Source organism: Rattus rattus, chromosome 1 (assembly GCF_011064425.1).
Source record: "Rattus rattus isolate New Zealand chromosome 1, Rrattus_CSIRO_v1, whole genome shotgun sequence".
Taxonomy (NCBI): domain Eukaryota; kingdom Metazoa; phylum Chordata; class Mammalia; order Rodentia; family Muridae; genus Rattus; species Rattus rattus.
This window is the reverse complement of record NC_046154.1, coordinates 185,151,897-185,173,299: the sequence shown is the minus strand read 5'-3', so window position 1 is coordinate 185,173,299 and position 21,403 is coordinate 185,151,897. Positions and strand designations below refer to the sequence as shown.

Here is a 21,403-nt window from a genome sequence, read left to right as displayed (position 1 = left end):
ATATTAGCAATTGCTATAACTGAAATATTGTGACTATGATATCATGATTCTATGTAGCAAGAAAGAAGAAAAATATTTAAACTACATGTATTTTATTGATTTTAGCAGAAAACAAACTGCATAATTTCTGAAAACACTCACCTACAAAATAATTAACATCACTGTATATTTTAAAATAAGTTTTGTCTAAATATGTGTCTTATTTTGTTTAAATTTATTTGTGTGTGTGTGTGTGTGTGTGTGTGTCTGTGTCTGTGTGTGCATATGCGTGCACACACACGCATACTGTTGATATCTTCAGACACCAGAAGATGGCATGGGATTCCATTACAGATGGTTGTGAGTCACCATGTGGTTGCTGGGAAGTGAACTCAGGACCTTGGAAGAGCAGTCACTGCTCTTCACCACTGAGCCATCTCTCCCGCCCATGTGTCTTACTAATAGAAAAAAATATAGCTAGATGTATGATATAGGTTTTAAGCCTAAATATTCCTTCTCTGTACTGGTAGAGTTCTTTCATTTCTTTTATTTTGAAAGTACTGTGCCATTTCCCTCTTATCAATGGTCCTATTGCCATTGATCCTGGGTCAGAGCAAAGTTTGATGTGAAGCAGAAACCTCTGTTAACGAACAAAGAAAATACACTGAGTGTGAACGACAGCATGCTGACACTTAAGTCCACATTATGCTTTAAAGAAGAGTGTATATCCAGCATTCCATTAGGTCCCTAGAAGAATCCTTAACCAGAAGTTTAGACTATGTGTGTAGGGCAGGCATGATGTAAAATCTAAGACAGATAAGGTAATTATGTTTTGTAATGTAAGAACTGATCTCACCACATAGTGTTCAAAAACAGGTAAATAAAGGTCATCCCAATCATCATTATGAAACCTTTTTTTTTTTAAATGAAAATTCATTTTTAAGGATGCCAATTTAAAAGATATATATTATTATTTACAGGATATAAATTTGAGAGAGATGCCTACTTAGTTATTAACTGTGCTATGAATCCACAGTTCTAACTATATTATGTAAATATAGAAAAATCTGAATGGTGTTTTTTAGTTATGAAATTTGCATTAGTTTCGAAATTGATTGCACACCTATGCTATAGCATGTTTAAATGAACATTCTTATTTTTTTTTTCAGAGCTGGGGACCAAACCCAGGGCCTTGTGCTTGCTAGGCAAGCACTCTACCACTGAGCTAAATCCCCAACCCCAAATGAACATTCTTATAAAGGAGCCAGATTTCATTCATTTTCTCAGTTTATTTTCCCAGTTGCCCAACATATAGAAATGCTGAAAAACTGTATACTCTTCTTTGCACACACAGGGTTATTTACTAAGATTTCTGTCTCTTGTGTGATCAGATTACTAACTGAGATTGATCCCATCTAATACTTGCTATGCTAACACCTGTCACTCTCACACCCACATCCAAATACTACCCAGGATACCTTAAAGCATATGGGGTACCAAAAAAGTCTTTGTAAAACTTCCACAGAGGTACAACTTGAATGACTACATATTGCAGTTACATACATTATAGAGAAATTGAAGTTATAGATCTATCTTCAAAGGAAGAAAGAAAATTACCCTGTTATATACACTGATTATGAAATTATAAGCTTCTTAGTTATAACATTTGGTACATAAAGATGCATCTATAATATTAGGTATACTATTGATTCACATATAATCAGTATCATTACCAATATAATTGATGATTTCAAATATCATGACCTAGAATTGTTTCCTACTTCATATCTGAATAGTCAACTATGTCTTAAAGTATATGAATTTCCTACCTGGGCCCAGCTTCCTTCCTCAGATTCTTTCTGGGTTAGCAGCAGGAAGTGATTAATAAAGCAGGTAAACATAAATTAATTTCAAACTCCACTAGAAGCATAATTTTAATATAGTATGTTAATTATCTTGACATACGCAGACATGCATATTGTACCCATTCAATTTCTCAGATAAATAGCACACAATAGAGTTTTAATTAACTCTAAATGTACATAAAACATACGGGAGGTTATAAGTTTTATAAAAATTTATAAATTTATATGCGTTTTCTAATTTAGTACAAACTTATGGTTATGTGTTTCAATGTATAACACAGGAAGGCTACAGATTAGAAATTAATGAAGTGGAGAAAATCACTATTTTCTGTCAAAGTTTACGGATAAACCCACCAACAACAGCCAAACTAGAAAACAGAAGAAAGTATATGCTAAAAATGCAACTTGGGATGTGATGTTGGGAGAGGTAAAATGCCTGCCATGCCCAACTTTGATCCCTCTTATTAAGGATGACTGCAAAACATGGCATTTTTAAAGCTGGTGACTAGAGTCCTCAAAGTAATTTAAAACTGTGTTTGCAAAACCACATGAAGATAATGCTTTAATGTTTTTTCTATAGAAGGCTACACGTGGGATGTTATGGCCCAAGGACCTACATAATCACATTCAAAGTGAGGATCAACGTAAGCTTTTCCACCACTGGTTAAGACTCATTTAGTAACCATATTCCTTTGTCCATTCCCAGTTCTAAGAGGTACAGACCACCAGCGCTTCCAGTATGCTTAAAACTTACTGAATTATTATTACTGTTTGCATATTACAGCACACGGACTTTTAGGATATAGAGCAATAGCAATCTAGCACTGTTTCATTTTAAATTGTCAAACAATCATACTAAAATTAATATATAAACAAAGCATCAGTTATCTTTATGTTTATATAAACACATCCCAATTTTTGGTTTATAGTGAAAAATCTCTCTCTCTCTCTCTCTCTCTCTCTCTCTCTCTCTCTCTCTCCAGGTTCAAGGTAGCTTTGAAGACTAACCGTTTTTGCTGGAGCTGCGAGGTTTTCCATTTCTTCATGGGTCACCCAGACATTGCCTGAAGGCTAATGAGGAGCCCAAAGGAAACAATGTCATCCATGGAGGGATGGAGGGGAAGCACCGGGATAGAGAGAAAGAGGCACCTCTGTCAGTTAACAGCATTCCACATAGCACATTGATTCTGATCTACACATGTACCGTGAGCGGCCAGCTGAAAGCCCCCTTTATTTTTATTCAATGGACTAATTGGATAGAGATATGCTATGATATCAATTTTGTAATAATTCTTCGACTCTGAATCTAAAATTGCCATGGTAAAACATCACATTCTAAAAGAATGTGACCATCAGGTTCAATTTTGTAAAATGAGCAACTTTGTCTTCTAACATGATGACCCAGTATACCAGATGTTTATCAAGAGAATTTCATTCACATATTTTTATTCATTCACATCCTTGGGAATGGTAAATTGACTGTCACAGAGAAGCTATAAACCTCAAAGACTGCTTGAAAAACAATATCAGCCTTACCGAGCGTTTTGTTTTGTTTTGTTTTTAAATACAGTAAGTGTATCCTTCCTTGCCTTCTTGGAGAAGAAAAAGAATTAAAACATTATTCCCAGACACTCTTCATTTAGTAAAAGGCATTTCTCAGTCTCACCAATACTGACAAATCCCAAAGCATTCATTTCCTTAGTCTTCGGCTATATCTCAGTACCATCTACTGTGGTTTGAATGTGAAGTGTCTTCCATGGGCTCAAGTGTTTGCAAACTCAGTTTCTAAATGGTGACGATGGTAAGGAAGGTTGTAGAGCCTTTAGGAAGTAGGGCCTCAGTGGATAACTGAGTCACTGTGGCCAGGACTTGAGGCTTTATAGACAGGTTCCACATCTGTGCACATGGGCTTCCTGACTGCAGACACAGCTGCTCTGCTTTTGGTTCCTACCACCACGTTTCCCTGCCTGCTGCTGTGTCTTCCCCACCATGATGGACTGTGTCTCTCGGAAATTGTAAGACAAAGTAAATTCTTCCTTCTCTAACTTGCTTTTTTCAGGAATAGGAAGGTAACAAAGATGCCGTTATACTTTGTTTTTCTTGTGCATGCAATGTAAGAGCTTTGTCCAGACATACTGCGACAGGAAGCAGAATAGATTGCAATATTTTTCTACAATGAACTATTCTTTTAGGACACCTCTCCTTTCTTTTCTAGCAAAATAATCTTTTGGTATTAGCTCTCTAGATACCATATAATCAGTAATTTGAATCTAAAATCTATTTATTAACACAGGAATCATGCTATTATTTAAGGTTCCTTCTGTTGGAAACAGCATCACTTCAAACTTCACAACCATTTTTCTAGCATTCGCTAGATGCAAAGTTCTCCAAGTCATGAAACTTTCTAGTTCCTTGTTTTCAAAGAAGCAGCAAAGGCAATGCCCAAATATCATGTTACTTCTGGAACTTTCTAGAATTTACCTAATACAATGTTTAAATTCCTCTATGTATATAAAGACAGAATTTTGATATAATTTTAAATAATGATTTAGAAAGTAAAATAATAAGCATTATTTTATGTAAGAGAAATCTCACAAAATTATATATCAGTGAATCATACATATTATTCATATATGTATATTCTATATGATGACATGTGCAAACATATTTCTATAACAAAGGTTTATATAGTGGAAATTCATAATTCTAATAAATCAGAAAATTTATGGAGGCTAGATGTCATATAAATGCACAAAATTACCCTACTTAACAGCTTCAGAATTATACCAAGCCATTTTTTCCTATAAAATAAAATTACCCACTTATGAACACATTTAGAATATAAGAGCTACTCATGTCAAGGAAAGTCTCATTCATGCTGAAAGGTGTAGCTTCTCTATTGATTCTGATTCCACGTAGTGACGATCTCACTTTTCCACGAGGGCCTTCATCAGTTTTATGTCTTAATGGAGCAGAAGGTTTTCTGAAATTCTGCACTGGTCAGCATGCAAAGTATTCTGGGATTGATACGATTCTAGAAGCTAGAGATGTATTTTTCTCTGTACTTACAAAATGAGCATAATTCCAGGACAATTTGTGAACGTGTGATGGCCATACTCCCAGGAGGAGCATGTTCAGAAGTTGTATTTCATGGGAAGATTTCTTCTTAAAATGTGCTTTTATTGATTTTTAATTTTTGGGCATGTGTAGGAGATAAGAGTATTAGTGGGTGTGGTATATGCAGTGCTTTCAGTGTCTGAAGGTAGGAGCCCCTGCCTATATCTGCGAAGTTCAGAAGAAAGTGCTGGGAATCTTTCTCTGTCCCTTCCTGTTCTTTCCTGTTGGGGTGGGCATGCTCTTTTCCTGAGCATGAGCCGTCTTGGCAGTACTGGGAGCTAGCAAGTTCCAGTGGTTCTTTTTCTCTGTCCGCTCTACTGGAGGAGTTTACAAACATGTACAAGATGCCTGGCTTGCTGTCTGATTGCTTGCATCATAATCCATGAATTCACTGCTATCCAGTAAGCACACCTATACATTGAACCATTTTTTCAGCCCACGATACTTGAACTTGAAGAACATTTCTTGCCTTATCATACTGTGAAGTAACCCAAAGTTTATCTTCTATACAGACCTTTCAGGTAAATGGAAGTTGATGTTTGGGGTTTTTGTTGTTTGGCTTTGATTTTTGTTTGTTTGTTTGTTTACAGTATCTTATTCTGTATTCTTTTATTGGCCTGGAACTCATTAGGTATTCTAGGCTGACCTCAAACTCTGCTAAGAGCTGAGATTAAATACATGTACTGCTATTCCAGAATAGCTATGGTTTAAAGGCTTATTTAATAATCAAGCCCACATCCAGCAACTAAATTAGTCAACAAATCTGCTTTCTTTACTCTTTACTTCTTTATCTTATAAGGCTAAACTTAAGGAAGCACTAGTTTTCAAAGTTATGAAAATACAAATTTGACACCTAAAACTGAGTACCTCCTTAAACTGTGTTTCCCTTGTCTTGTTTTCCTCTTTAAATGAAGATGGGGTAGAATATTTACAGAGTATTATTGAGACATGGGAGGACATTTTCTAAAGGATGTTAATAATTCTAGTCACTACTTAATTAAATCACCCTGGAAAGAGCTATGACAGAAAAATAAACACTACATTAACTTAAAGAATAACTCATGAAAGTTATTCAGTAGACATAATTAGTTCTCTGGCTGTCAAAATGCAATGACTCAACTAGCTAGACATCAGAATATTTCTACAATATATCTTGCTCAAAGCAAAATTTGTTAATACCTAGATCGTTTTGAAGTACTGTTCCCTCTGCAAGGGAATTACCAAGTAAAGTAACCTAAAATTTACAATGGGAATCTTCTGGAACTCTCTTAAAGTTGTGTATGTGTGTGGGGATGCAGATGACCATGGTGGTACATGCACCAGGTCTACCCTAGGAACCATCTTTTACCATTCTTCCGTCTTATCCACTTTCCATTCAAACAAACCCATGACTCAACGATATGGATTACTTCCTCCTCTGCCCCCATTATAGCTTTGAATAGAATTATATAGGAAAGGTTTGTTTTGTGAAGCCAGTGACACTTGAAATATAACTGGGTAAATGGTTGTCTGAAGATGGAGCATGAGGACAGAAGCAAATGTATCAGATTAAGTTTGAAAGAGGCACAGCTTTACTTGTGTTGTGCATTTTGCATCATGGTGCACACAAGCAGCATGATGGAAGAGCTTTAATGCATTAGTACGAAGGCAGCCACCGCTTCAATTCAGTTCGAACACGAAAACATTCTAAAAAGCTCAGACAACTGCTTGAAAACCTACTAAGCCAGTAAGTTCACTAGGAATTGAAAAGGTTTCAATATAAGCAAGAACATAATCAGTGGCTAAGGCGGGAGGAACGGCTACACAATTTGATGATTAATGTGTTAGGAAAGTTCCTAATTTATAATTATTGCTACGAACGTAAACACATTTTATGCAACAATATACGTACATGGACACATTTTATATATAAAGGAATTTTTAAATGAATTAACGTGGGGACACCCTCTTGGAAACAGGGTAGGAGGAATGGGAGGAGGAGCTGTCAGAGGGCAGATGTAGAGGGGGATAACCACTGGAAACAAAACAAAACAAACAAAAATGTTTTCCACTAAGAAAGGGATTTGCTTTTGCAACTGAAGGAAATGGAATAGTTTATCTCATTTTTAAAACTGGAAGTTGGAAGTTTGAAGGTTCTAATTTTTGCAGGATTTGAATTTATAAAATGTTTCTTTATTGTATTTACATACTGTGGGAAATGACCACTCTCTAAACCAGTTGCAATGCTTCTTTTTCTCAAATTTAAATACTCAAGAAAGTCTTCAGATCTGAATTGGACTTACAATAATAACTATTTTAATGACCTCTGATATTACTAGAAGTGTATTCTAAATCATTTTTATCTGGAATAAATTAGCAGAGTACATTCTTATCTATTCAAAATAATACTGTAAGTAGAAATCATGTGTCTATCTCTTACACTGTTCTGAAGTAACTTATTTTATTGTGAAGTATTTACACAAGAAGTGTACAGCTCTTTGAAGTCTTAGCATGACTTTCTGGCTTTAGAATCTAGTATCATAGGGATGTAGGAAAGGTGGTGTAAATATGATAAACTTGCATCAGATTCTTTGGGATTACGTAAGGCCATCTTAAAAAGGCATTGAAGTCAGTTCTGTGTCTGAAAGCTGCAATAAAGCAATACCACTTTTCTCCACTGATTTTATTTTACTCCCATGCATGTTCTTATATTGTTTAAGATATGGGCTGGTGAAATCTAGTTCACACTAGAGATTATACATTTATCAGCAAAAAGTTACTCAATAGTGGAATAAAACATCATTTGAGATTATTCCTGGAAGACTGTATTTATCATCGTTATGGTTGCCTGTTTTTTAGTAATATTCTTTTTCAAGGCTATGTTATGGATATAATTATAAGAGGGTTTTTTTTATAAGTGGGAGGCACATCTTCAAGAAGAGGAATCCAATTTGTATTCATAAAACAAATTATGTATGATTGTTTTAAAATTTCCTACCAGTAATACATTAAGCAATGCATCTTCAGAAACCTGTGTTGCTTTGGGATAAGCCCAAGAAGATGCTGGGTTAAAAAGAAGAAGATTCGAAGAAACAGCAAGCTTTGGGGTCTTTTGGCTAGGGAGGAAAACTGAGCAATCATCCACATGCTCGCACCAAAGTCTGTCTTGGTTGCAGCTTTCAAGTCTGATACGAATCAGAACTCCTCGATTGAAAACAGATTAAAAGTAGCAGCGAGGTTAATGAGGAGCTAGTCGCATCACTTCATAATAATTCACCCTGACACTGAAATGCTCTTTGGGTTTAGGCTGATGAGTGGTCAGGATCAGGGGAAGGAGGGGGCGCACATTGACTTACAGTTCGCGATGTTGGAGGAGCTGAAGGGCTTGTGAGGGAAACCATCTCCTGGATGGCTAGTCTGAGCTTTAAGCGGTGCAGAGGATTGCTGATTCCAATCTCCCTTTGGATTTCAGTGTCTGATAAAGCGGACATGATGGCACCACTTTTCACGTTGGCTCTGCATGCTGCCACATACCAAGCAGGCATTCCCAGCCAGAGCTGTCGTATTGAAAAAAAAAAAGAAGAAGAAGACAGGGTTTAGAATAACCTTAGTGTTTATTTGTGATGGTTGAGTCTCCGTTACAACTTAATTGGGTGTCAGAATCACCTGTGAAACACACCTCTGGGCATGTCAGTGATGAAATTTCCAGAAAGGTAAAGTTGAGCAAGAAAAACAATGCTGAATGTGGGTAGAAACCCACTGGTGGAAATTCGAGAATGAATAAAAACCAGAAGGCAAGTTGAACATCGGTGTTGTCTTTTTCTGCTTCTTGACTGATGGTGCATTGGACCACCTGACTCACTGTCCTACCTTTCTTTATACCATGTCCCTTCTAGCCACCTGCCTGCCTTCTATTCCATAAGCTACTTGCACTAAAAGCTGGGCAGAAAAAAGCCCTTCCTTCCTTTTGTTGTTTTTGATGCTTATTTTTTCACACCAACCGGAAAACATCTTCTAGTGTCTTTTGCATCCTTCAGGTATTCAAGGTTATCTTGGATATGTAAATTTATTTGCTGTCTAAAACTCCATGAGCTAAATTTTATTATTTTTGATTAGAGAGATAGATACATAAAGACAACGAATATATGTTTCAAACAACAGTTCGGTAGGAATTCATTTGAAATGGAAACATTATGGTTTTAGTGCTAAACTGAATGGGCATCAAATTTTTCCTACAAATAATGGAACGAACAATTATCTATAAATTTCACTGGGTAAGTGACTTGAATGGTTGTTAATGGTTACATTTTAATTCTTTTTTTTTTTTAATTTTGAGTGCACAGACAGTTTGTCTGTCGTGGATTAAGACAGGGTCCACTATTTCTAGCCTTGTGATTTTGACCAAAGCATAAACTTTGGCCAAACCAAATTTTCTACTCAAATACTTACATCTGACCCATAAAAATAGTGAAATAATATCTATGTCTGAGGATAGTTTATTATGCCAGAATAGATAACTAATACAGACATTCTTTCTTTTGGTGTACCCTACAAAATAATTAGTCTATAATGGGAAAGAGACAATGAACAGAATCCCAAACCTGGATCAGTGTGGCATGAGTTGTGGCTAAAATCAAACAGAGGATATAAAAATGTAATATAATCCATGCTGTTCCAGAAGGGGAGGCACATTGAGATTAGCCTTATATTGACAAGGACACTAGAGGTGACAGATGATCAACTATCTTTCTTGCTCCGTAAACTCAAATTCTTCAAGATAATTTGGTATCATATGCCTTCCCTGTTCCCTAATGATTTTTCTAGCTGTCTTCTAAAATGCTTGAATTCCACTCTGGTTAATATTTCACAATACTGTCTACTCGTTTTTACAAGTGTTGTCTATGATGAAGCATTATGGAGTTTGGAATCAGATAATTTATGTGGAAAGCAGTAGACTCCCTCCCAGTCGACATTCTTTATAGACTGTGCACACAAGGACAAGGGTAAGCACCCAAGTGTTCTGTATGCCCGTTCTCCTTGCTTATTCCCTATGTGATTTGAGTCACATTAGGAAATGTGTCTGGGCAATTTCTGCACCCAGGACAGGTTTAATTAGCTCTCTCTCCACTGGCTGTCATTTCTTAGCACCTCGGTGTCAGTAAATCTGTTTTATTTTTTTCTGAAGGATTTGCTCATCCCTCACTAAAATAGCAACCAACTCTCTGTCAAAATGTAGCTCATTTCATTGGAATAGCATCTGCACAAGAAATACCTTTGTTGAGGTGTGATTTCTTAAACTGTCTGGTAGTAACTTCAGTAATAATTCATTTCTTTTAATGAATATAACAGAAGTAAAACAAGCATTTATTTTAGTTGGTCCAAGAAAAAAGAAAAACTAAAAAGCATATTTTTATATCTACTTTTCTAAGAGAACTTAAAGCAAAATAAGCTTTAGTTTTCCTTCACTGGCTATTTACTTAGCTCTGAATTTAACATAATAATAGCAATAAGTTATTTTATAACTCCAGATTGTTTCAATGCGTGCTATTTGTTGGAGGCAGGACAAACCTCAATGGTTTCCTTTGACATCAGGTATCCTAGGGGCTATGAATGGAGAACTGAATCCAAATGTCAAGCCATAGTACTGGTGTGCTACACAGAGCCAACCTGGGTTACAATATGCCTTTTCCTGCCCTCCACCCTGGTCAAATATTGTATTATAGAGGAAACATGAAATGTGCTATCAAACTGAATGTAACTACTTAATTAATCTATTTATTAATCATAAAGTAACCCGAGTGCTCAAGTGATTTAGACAAAGGATGATACATAATCTTCTGCCTAATCATAGATGTCTAAACTTAGCCAATATATAGACATTTTAGAAATAAATATCCAGTAAAAGAGGAAAAAAAGAACAACATTAAGATGTGTGTTGTGCAAGGTCAGCTCGTGCTGGTGAGGATGTGGAGCAAGGGGGGGACACTTCTCCACTGCTGGCAGAAGTGGCAACTTATGCAACCACTTAAAAAATATAAAGTACACTCTAAGAGCATACTAGACAGTTCGTCAGATTTAGTCAGTGTGAAAAGAAGTGTTTTTATTTCTTACTAATGAGAGGTGCTGATACTTCCTCAAAACCTCCAACATATGTCAATAATTATTGCTTCTCTTATGCTAGAACCCATAGCGAGAACAGAATGTGGGTACACTTCTCTTTAAACCATTGCACATCTTTTTTTGCTCCAACACACACACACAAAATCAGTCCTATCTCAATGCTGACATGTTTGAGAGATACACATGTGTTTCCTTTGTGGGAAATTGTAAGATACTGAAGCTGTGGTTTCAGAAGCAAGTCTTTACCTGTCTCTAAGCAACCAGATTACCATTGATTGACTTAGGTTTTGCTTACCTCCAGCCACGCAACCACAGTAGGTCCGTCCCACTGGGCAAAGGGTAATCCTTTTCTACGAGCTTCTTCAAGAAGTTCATGCCTGGGGTACAGCAAAGATCAATAGTTAGGAAATATGGAAAAGATGCCTGCAGTTGTTTTTAAACCACAGTAAGCCCCCCTTGCAAGTGTTTCATGAGGGGGATACAGAATGTCTTAATTCCTTCTTGCTTTGAATCATACAGAAATTCCCTTATGATTTCACTGAGTGAAACATTAGTATTTAAAAGTAAATTTATCCATCATTGATTCACAAAGACTTGAACACTGTTAGTAAACTGAGCTGAAGAGTATTATCAGCCAATATAATTTCATTTTAGTAAGAGTACAGGTCACATATTCATACGTAATCATGCATTCTAAGATCTGACACTTGGATCTGTCCTTCTCAATTACTTACTCTCTTAGTGGTGGAGGCAAGGCTTGTATGTTGAGACACACTATCCATGATGGTTTTAATCAGTTCGAATGGTGTTTATTTTAAACATGACTTCGGAGACAGCATTCTGTGTTAGAAGTTAGTTCCTTTTCTCAATCATTTTGAAGTTATGAACAGAAGCTAAAGAATTGGACTCTTTGCCTACATGAAGACCTCCACCTCAACTTTTGCTGATCCATCTTTAAATACAACACATATTTTTTTAAAGAGTATATAGTAAGAGAAAAGTGAGTAGAAGTGAAGGTGATACCAAGCCAAAAAGAAAGTGAGGAGCTCTGGACTTGGGGTACACAGGAGATAAGGCAAAAATAAATGATTGTAAAACAACCCTTGCCATCTATGGTCTACAGTTTAAGTCTTCTAAATGAGTGAATTGTGGTGAAAGGTTGGGGAGCCCCCAAGCTTCTACACTTGCTTCTGCAGTTATTCGATTACCCACTTTCTGATCTCTTGATTTCTCAAAGGACAGCTGAAAACCCAGGCCACACTTGAGGACTATACCAATATAAATTGATTCCCTTCACTAGGAACCAATATGAATTGTATAATTTACCAGAGATTTTAATTCATAATACCCACTCTTTACAAATGAAAGGCTAATACATTAGTGAAAGTAAATGCTTCTTTCTAATAACTACATCCTTTACATATACATAAATTCATTGCCCCCTAAGGATAGGATTGACATCTATGTTGAAAATCAGCTTAAGATAATTTACAACTGAAATAGTGGAATCTATTTGTTTGTAATCTCAAACCATTATATCCATCTTGGAATATAGTGGGGTGTATATTCTCTGTACCTGCAAATACATACTTGGGTATGAAAAAATAAAACTGTGGTATAATAATTGTTTTATTTTTAATAAATGTCTTTCATGTTAACAGATATATCATGTACAAACTTCCCTTGAAATGCAATGTGTCTATTTCCAATTACTAATAGTTATTTAGTATTAAAGATTGATATATTAAAATATGTGAAAGAATGACTTTAGGTACAAGATATATTGTGCTTTTCAATAGACATTTTAAAAAACAATGCATGGAGGTCTAGTAAGGGATAAAGAATAGGTTGAAGGTATTAGTAACTTAAAAGACAAATGCATTAACTGCTGTTTGAGCTAAGGAGACAGCAAAGGCAAGTTCTGCATAGAAGCTATTCTTCAGCTGGAAATGTGTTTGGGGATACAGATACTCCAAATCTACAGTGGAAAGCACAAACAGTCTTAAATGTAGCTTTCGATCCCATCACCCAATTCCCTTGGGCCTGCCAGTGACACCCTGCTGTAAATCTGTTTCCAGCAAGTTAGTCTCACTGTGACAGATATATTTATAGAAGCAGGGTGAAGTATCAACTGTCCTGTGTTGTGCACATGCTACAAGCTGACTCTCGTGCTCAGTGAGGTAAGTAGAAATAGGGATGTGGATTCCAAGAGAATCCTTGTTAGACATAGCAAATGCACCGAAGCATCCAAATGCACATAATGCACAGACAGCTGCTAAAACTCGTGGACACACATCTTGACCCTAATAGTTTTGCTTATTAATGCCTGCAAACGTTGAACTGAATGCTAGACACCATTCTAGTTTAGTTTGGATAATTGTGGTTCATAGTGTTTTAATTTTGCTTATGTGGATCTTGATTTTTTTTTCAGTACATGGACTACGTTTAGATTTTATGTATGAAGAGTACAAGTACTAATATGTCTTGTATCCCTTTGACTATTTCTTTTCTCTCAGAATAGTAGTGGTTCTAGTTGAGTTCAAGACTTTGATCTGGTTTGAGGTCACTGATAAAACTCTGGTTATGATGCTTCCCATGTGCTGAGAAATTCTAATCTCTTTATGAATAGAAAATATGATAGGATTGTGTTGAAATGTACAGAACAGTCTGGTCCCTAGTACCATTCTTGCTTTCACTTAAAACTCAACTTTCATAACAAATCTTTAGTAGGATAACTCAAAGAACGAGACAAAGGTGCCAAATTCTGCCCAACATATCCAGTTGCTATGGCAGAAACCAATGACTTTAATCTCATGAATTGAGACTATAAAAGAGACTGACTTGGTTTTTACCTTGACTTACACAACGGGAGAGTAATGCCAGACTACCTTAACCTTAACATGAGGGTTGTATCAGTTATCTTTAATCATTTGAACATGGTGACTTGTGAGAAAAATCAGTGCTGGGGGCTTTACGTGGGCAGTGGTAAATATGATGACCTGCCGACAAATACTAACGGTAATCACTGAGTACATGGAGGATGAGTGAGTTTATGAGAAGTTTCTTTTCAGTGCCAGAAAACTAGTGAATGCCTGAGGAATTCATGAAAACAGACAAATCTGTTTGTCTGTGGCAAAAACTGAATTGATTTGGAAGCTACAATATTGTATATGCCCACTTTCCAAAAGAAAAATGTAAAAAGAAAAGCGTTTGAGAGTTAGAAATAGAAAGATCATATATTTATGATTTCCCCCTGCCTTCCCCCTGATTACATAATGAGCTTGTCTCAAGAAATCAGAGGCTCAGATTGTAATTCAGTAGTGGAACGCTCATCTTGCATGTACAAGGCTTTCATGTGGATTTCCAGAACTAAAATGGAACAAAACCCAAGCACAGTAGAGGGAAACAACGTTGATAGTGTTTGACTGGCCCTGAGAGTTACATATTCCAGAGTGCTTTCTCCCCACAACTGGAATTCAGCCTTTCAAAGAGCAAGCGTCAGTTCCAGAATGAGTTCAGGACCATTTCATCCAGAAATAGTTCACTTTGCACACCACTACCTTCCTACTTCGGGCTAAGAAATCATTTCCATTTTCCTTTCCTATCCAGAGAATTTACTGTTTCATCAACCTTCTCCAAGGTCCCGTGCACGTCATTGTAGGTATGAGTGTGAATCTTAGTTCCCTGATTTCAAATAGACTTTCAAGGACATTGACTGATCTTTCTTTCCAGGGAGGTGATGAGCACAAACTTGTCTTTATCTGTGTAAAAACTCAAAAAACAATAAAAAACAAAACAAAACAAAACAAACAAACCAACAAAAAACAGTGGACAAGTACACCAGGAACTTGTTTTGAATGCATAAAACTTCCAAGGTATTCTGCAATTTTAAGAACAGGGTTCTCATCTGTGGTAAGGAATGTACTTGTATCCTTTTAGGGCCTGGGACTCTTGCCACTAGTGAATGATTTCTGTAATGGCCTGTGACATGCTCACCCAAACTGTGGTGAGCAAACCAGGATGTGTAATTTGCATGTCATCAAATACAGAGGCAGAAGGAAGCCTATGTAGTCTGAGTCTTATCTTTAAACAGCAATAAAGAATGGACATCCTAGAAATGATCACATGCTAAATTTTCTAGTAAAAAGATCAAGAGCTGGATCTAGGAATATGGTCTCTATCCAGACCCCATCTGCTTTTTCCAAACACCCGAGTTTAGTTCTCAATAACAATGTCAAGTGGACCAAAAAGCTTTCTATCTCAGGTTCCTGAGAATCTGACACCTCTGGCCACTGTAGACACCTGTACCTGTGTGTATATAGCCTCTTGTCCACACAAATAATGAAAATGAAAGGATAGTTCTAAAGAAAAATAAAAATCAAGACTACCTGTGAAACATACTTAAAACCAGGATTCTTCCTACTCAGGATTTCTAATTCCTCATCTAGACTAAACAATGGCCAACAACATATTTTTAATTGTTTAGTTTGTGGCTGGTAAGGGACTATATCCAGATTGAAACATCAGTGCTCTCTCTTTAAATCACTCCAGCTATGACAGTTGTGGACAATTTGGGCATATATCAAGGCGATTCTAGACTCTTTTCTGAGATTTTTGAGCTACACATCCGCTGTCCTGAGGAACAAACGTGCTTCCCCGCCTCGTGTCATAAAGTTTCCTTATCTTGGTTTTTAAGATGGTGAACAATAAGCCTGCACTGTCCTTTCCCTTCCTTCCATTTCCCTATTTACCTTTTCATCTTTCTTTTCCTCCCCTCCACCCCATCCTCATTTCTTTTTTTATTTTGTTATTTCAATTCACTTCATTTTTTTTTAATACTGGGGATCATGGACCCCATGGCATTATATATGATAAATACATATACATACACATATGCATACACATATACATATGCATTTCTTTTTATGGGTGTCACAGTATTCAATAGTCTTCCCTACTTTACATTTTACTGATTTGAGTGGTTGACAAGTTGTTTTTGCCTTCTCTGTGTGCTTTGGAGTTGGGGTTTGGTATGACATACTGCTAGGCAGTCAATCATCTGATGTTTATATACTGCAGTTTGCTATAACCTGTGTAAGGCATGCAGAATAGAGTTAAATGAATCCCTTATTTCAAAGATCATAGACTTCAGTGAGAAACAAACATTAATATAATGAGATTTTATAAATAAGCAAACCAAACATGAGAGCCCATTCTTGTGTTCTTAGCATTTTGACACCTGAGCAGGAGTTTGAGGCATGCCTGGGCTAATTAATGAATGGGTTCCAGCTCACCCTGGGCTACATAGACCTTTTCTTACAAATAGTGATAAACAAAAATAATCTGGGGCAATTGTGTGTATGGCCAAGTAATCATATCACAGGTCATTGCCTTGCTTCTCATCTCTGGGAAAGTTCCCTTCTGAGTGACATAATTTGACCATCAATAGTGTTTTCAAGTGAGATGAAAATTCATGCTCTCAAAAACCAAGTAGAATTTCAAGGAGAATAAGCAAAATGAACTTCGAGTGAAAGGAGTGGAATTAAATGTTGGAGCGAGAAGGACAATCAAGGCTGGACTATCTTGAGAAATGGGGTGAGGCCTATGAGCTGGAGAGTCAAGAGGACACTGAAATCACAGGCATGAGGGGTGCTATATCAGATGATTCTGAGTGCTAGCCGAAGCTATCAGATGATGAGTGCCCAGAGCAGATCTAGCATGGTGTGTACATTATAAGGTCATGCTGACTACCGACAGTATAATAAACTTGAAACAGGCCAGAAATGAGAGTTATGTAGTTAAATAGCTATACCAGTTCTCAAATAAAGAACAACTATTCAACTGTGGAGCTTGACAGTACAAATGGCGAGAGGCTGTCAGGACAGGGACTCAAGCACATGCAATATATTCAGTCAAATTTAACCAGACGACCAAATGCCTCTCAGATTTTCTTATCTGCTGAATGTGCTCTGGCTACTTAATTTCTCTATACGTAGTTGTAGTTTAAGTTTGTGCTTACAGACGGCTATAGATAAACTCAGTGTAAGTTATAGAAATACTTATAAGACCATATAATGTAATACATTTAAGCATATCAGTTCCTGTCTCAGTGTTTTCTTACTTTCCTGATGCAAGTCATTTTATAATTCGCTATCAGATCAAACTCTTTAAGCAGAAACATTTATTGCGTTAGCACAGAGCTCAAGTTCCTGTAATAACTTCACTAATGACTGAATCCTGTTTCCCTAGTAATGTCGGATCCAGTGCTAAATTCTATTTCTGCAGTGTCCTAACATGATATCACCGTCCTTTGCTCTTCCTTCTTCTGCCTTTGTGCCTTCTAGTCCTGTAAGAATAGCCTTTACCAGTTATTCTACCTCAACCTTCCTCATTCTGTGAATATGGCTGCTATTCGTATGTGGATAAGTTCCATCGTGGATGAATAAGTCTTGTCTCATTAGGTGCTGATACCCAAGACATGAGCTAAGCCTCATAGGCCTTCACATCCCCTCTTATTAAAGTACACGGTAGTTCAGTAACTATACCTAAATTTTTTTAAATGAATGAAATTTAAGTTAGCTGTAACATGACAACGAGCAGAGAAAGCTCTTAGATAAAATATTTAATTGTCATATTTATTTGTATTTTCACCTACCATACCTAAATTTTAAGAACATCTACAAATTTTCAGACTAGATGTGTTTAGACACTTGGTTCCAAAAGGAAGAATTTGTTCACGATCTCGTTTTTTATATTAGAAGATAGACACACAAATCGGTAGACAGTTAGACAGACAGACGGATGGACAGATTGTCTGACTCTGTCATAACGTATTTACTTTGGTTATCCCATAAATGAAACAACACTACCATAAATTTTGACTCTGAAAAAAATGATTTGTTAATAAATTTCTTTGAAAAAGCTGTCTTTGGGAGCAATATGTCAAATGGCAAAACCTGCATGATTAGTGTTTGTATTTCTGTGTCTGAAAAATGAAATTCACTATTTCCTCAGGAAGTCATAAACCGTGGGGGGGTAATGCACGCTATAAAATATGCTGTCCATATTTTGGTCAATGTGGACCAGTCTTTGCTGTTATTGAAAAGAGCCTTTATTTTCAGACTATTGTTCAGAGGACTGTTTTAGGCCCACTTTGTGGAGTGACCATTTATACATGGTATTACTGCTCTGTCTCTAAGTTGCCCATCACTTTTACCTTCCATTCAACGCCTGCCAATCTTCCTTTCATGATCTGTGCTGCATCTTCCTCTGGTTTTGGTTTTCACTGCACCATGCTTTTATCTCAGCCTACAATTGGCCTTTCTCCCCCTAGGCTTGATTCTTCTAGTGCCATGAAAGAAAAAAATCTTTTAATAGAATGCGTGAGTGTTTGGTCCCTAAAATGGGATTGTCAGGGCTTGATTCTTATGCCTCTAGCTTTTGTCTGGATATCCGTATGCATCTCTCTTTCTGGCTATAACTCCATTTCCTCCGTGTATAGTGAAGCTGAGTTGTGCCAACCTCAGAGGACTGAGTGGTTCGTAAGAATAAATGTTAAAACTGACATGGCTCACAGAAAGGAAAGAGACAATCCATGCTTCTTATTACTGATAATTGCCTAAGGTGGCACGATCAGCCTGTGTGAGAAATTAAGGCCATGTTTTAGATTAATTTACATTTAAACCATCTTCTTAACTTTGAACCAGGGTTGAAAACTGCTTTTATAAAACTACTTTACACATTGCTACCTCTGCTTTATAGAGGGGAACAATTCTAGTCCCATCTAGTCCCATGTTTTTCTCTCTGTTTCAATTATCAGGATTCTTTTTTTGGTGGAAAATAAGTAACTATTCTTTCTGTTTAGAATCAGGAAGCTTTTTAGTTTCTCCTTTACACCATATTCAATCACAACTCAAATTCATCCTTCAGCTATATCTCACATTTTATCCTTCCTATTATAATTCCAGGATCCCTCCTAAGAAAACTCATTAGTTTGTGTTTCAACACAACGTGAATAAACCTTAGGTGTTTACTAATTACAATTTTTACTAATTTAGAATTTTTAAAGATATGAATTGATTTGGTTCTATAAAAATGCAGTATGTTAGGTGTTTGTCTAGCGTTTTGTCTCATTACAAATGTGTAACTCTATATTCTTGCCATACATTCCACAGTAATTGGAAGAACAAAGGTTTTAGGTGTAGATAAATAAAGCACTGTGCATCACAGGATAAGAGACAACATTCATTCACCATTAACAATGTGTGAAGCCTTTTCTAGCTCAAGTGCAAATGAACAAGTGAATATATATATATATATATATATAGTTATATAAATTATTTTACTCTCCACAGTAACTCACTACGATGTATATTGACACACAGGAACACAGGAACAGATGCTACTTAGAATCAGAGCACTGGAGGAGAAAAGCTAAAGTTTAAACCCCAACAATCTGGCCCCCAAATCAGAAAGTTTTAAAATACTAAATAAAGAGGGTAATTACATTTTCTCTGTTGTCAGTAAAAATGAAAATACTATCCCAGCTTTCCTTTCCTGTGGCTCACGAATTTATGTAACTAAGCGGTCTTTCTCTCCTTACTGTTCTACGTGGTGGTTCTTATCACCCGGGGAAGACCGAGCTGTATTGCCATTCCTACCAGCTTCTGTGTATTGGCCAGAGAATGACGGCGATAGCTAACAGAACAAAAGCAGACTCGGTGAACTTGCTGGCACAGTGATTGTACACGTGTGTTGCTGCCATCTCCTAGTGGAAAGGCGTGTCTTGAGAGCTTATGGTATAGTGGACCTCACCGAATGTACTTAGTTAAAAACTAAAAGAAATAGATGTGTGGCTTGAGAAAAGTTCCAAACGATTCGACAGTTAATCGATCAGTTCTTAATGTCGTGTCAGAGGCTATGCCTTCCAAATGAAGTCTCAGTAGGAAGTGTTCCTAGATTTCATAGTTATTCATTGTAAAGTCTGTGAGAATTCAACAGATGACAGAGTGAGATTTAATCTTCCCAGCATTCAGCTGAAGTGTGGGCATACTATACGCGAGCATAAACTCACAGGCGTATAACACAAAGTATTTGGGAGGCAGAAGTAGGAAGATTATCAGTTTGATGCCAGCCTGAACTACATAGGAGGTGAGGGTGCACTTTATTACTCTGCTATGAAGGAATTTGTATTTCTAGATCAAGCCTATGGATATCATACTAACACAAATGTGAGTACTGTATGGTGCCCCCTAATCTGTGAGACCGACCTCTGCTCACTGATAATGCATATTGCATTAGCATAACTATTCTGACTAGAGATACGTCAAAAATCCAATCAGGTGCTTCAGAATTCTGACTAGAAATACGTCAAAAATCCAATCAGGTGCTTCAGAACACTGATTACTTAAATATACAGCTAGCTTCGTAAATTTAAGTTTCAAATTCAACATTGACAATTTTGATTGCTTTTTAGAGTAGAGCATACAGGAATAATATATATGGGAAGGAGTATGTGGGTGTCAGGTGATTGAATACTTTCATAGTAAGCTTTGAATTTATCCATATTTAAACTTTTTTTTTTTGAATTCTAGACGCTCTGGAATATAGGAACTAGTCTCAGTGAAGAAATTGAATTTATTTATGAGTTTGAATTGGGATCTACATAATTTCCTCCCTCGATTTATTTTGAATTTAATCACTTTCAAAACCATTAAAAAGGAGCAAACACATACACAGACTGGGATTATGGAATACAGTTAGTGATGCTGCTTTTGAAAACTGGAGGGCCTTGTACTACTTTCCATTAAGTGAGACCATTTTTATTTGACACTGTCCTTCAAAAATCTCCACTCACTTCCTGGTCGTCGCTGAGGATTTCCTGGAAGTAAATTTATAAATGTAAATGCTTTAAAAAGGTTGTGCATGTTTTGCCTGACTTTTACTTAAAAACTCTGTTTTATGAAGACCCTAATTTTATTTCTAATAATAGGATTTTAGTTTCTTTTCACTCTTTTAAATTTTATGATAATTTGGAGAAAATCTGTTAAAGTTAAAATAGAATTCTACCATTTTACCTTTTCCTTCTTCCGACCCTCTCTTGTGGCCCTCCTTTCTACCTTGAGATGCAATGTCACAGCTTTCTTGTCTTTAATTGTTACACAAACCACGAATCTTTCTCTACCCAGCCATGCCCTGATACCTAAACACATTTTAATATTCTAAATATATAAATAAAACCTGTTCAGTCTATATACTGTTATATGCTCATTAGCCTATATGATGTTATACCCTTAGTCCATGTACATACACACACTTTGCCATGTACATATATGTGTATTTAC

General features: G+C 36.5%; 1 protein-coding gene across 18 annotated transcripts in view; it reads right to left on the bottom strand.

Annotated features, from left to right (window-relative positions):
* The window catches only part of Ppfia2 (PTPRF interacting protein alpha 2), a 460,024-nt gene that overhangs the window by 22,882 nt on the left and 415,739 nt on the right, over nt 1-21,403 (bottom strand). For 17 of the 18 annotated variants that reach the window (XM_032911955.1, XM_032911963.1, XM_032912051.1 and 14 more), the window contains 4 exons: nt 11,356-11,437; nt 8,297-8,497; nt 2,853-2,915; nt 1,809-1,838 (listed from right to left, as the gene is read on the bottom strand). In XM_032911955.1, coding sequence (XP_032767846.1) covers nt 1,809-1,838; nt 2,853-2,915; nt 8,297-8,497; nt 11,356-11,437 — 376 coding nt within the window. The remainder of the gene's footprint in view (nt 1-1,808; nt 1,839-2,852; nt 2,916-8,296; nt 8,498-11,355; nt 11,438-21,403) is intronic. The other variant, XM_032912042.1, reaches the window with a different exon arrangement.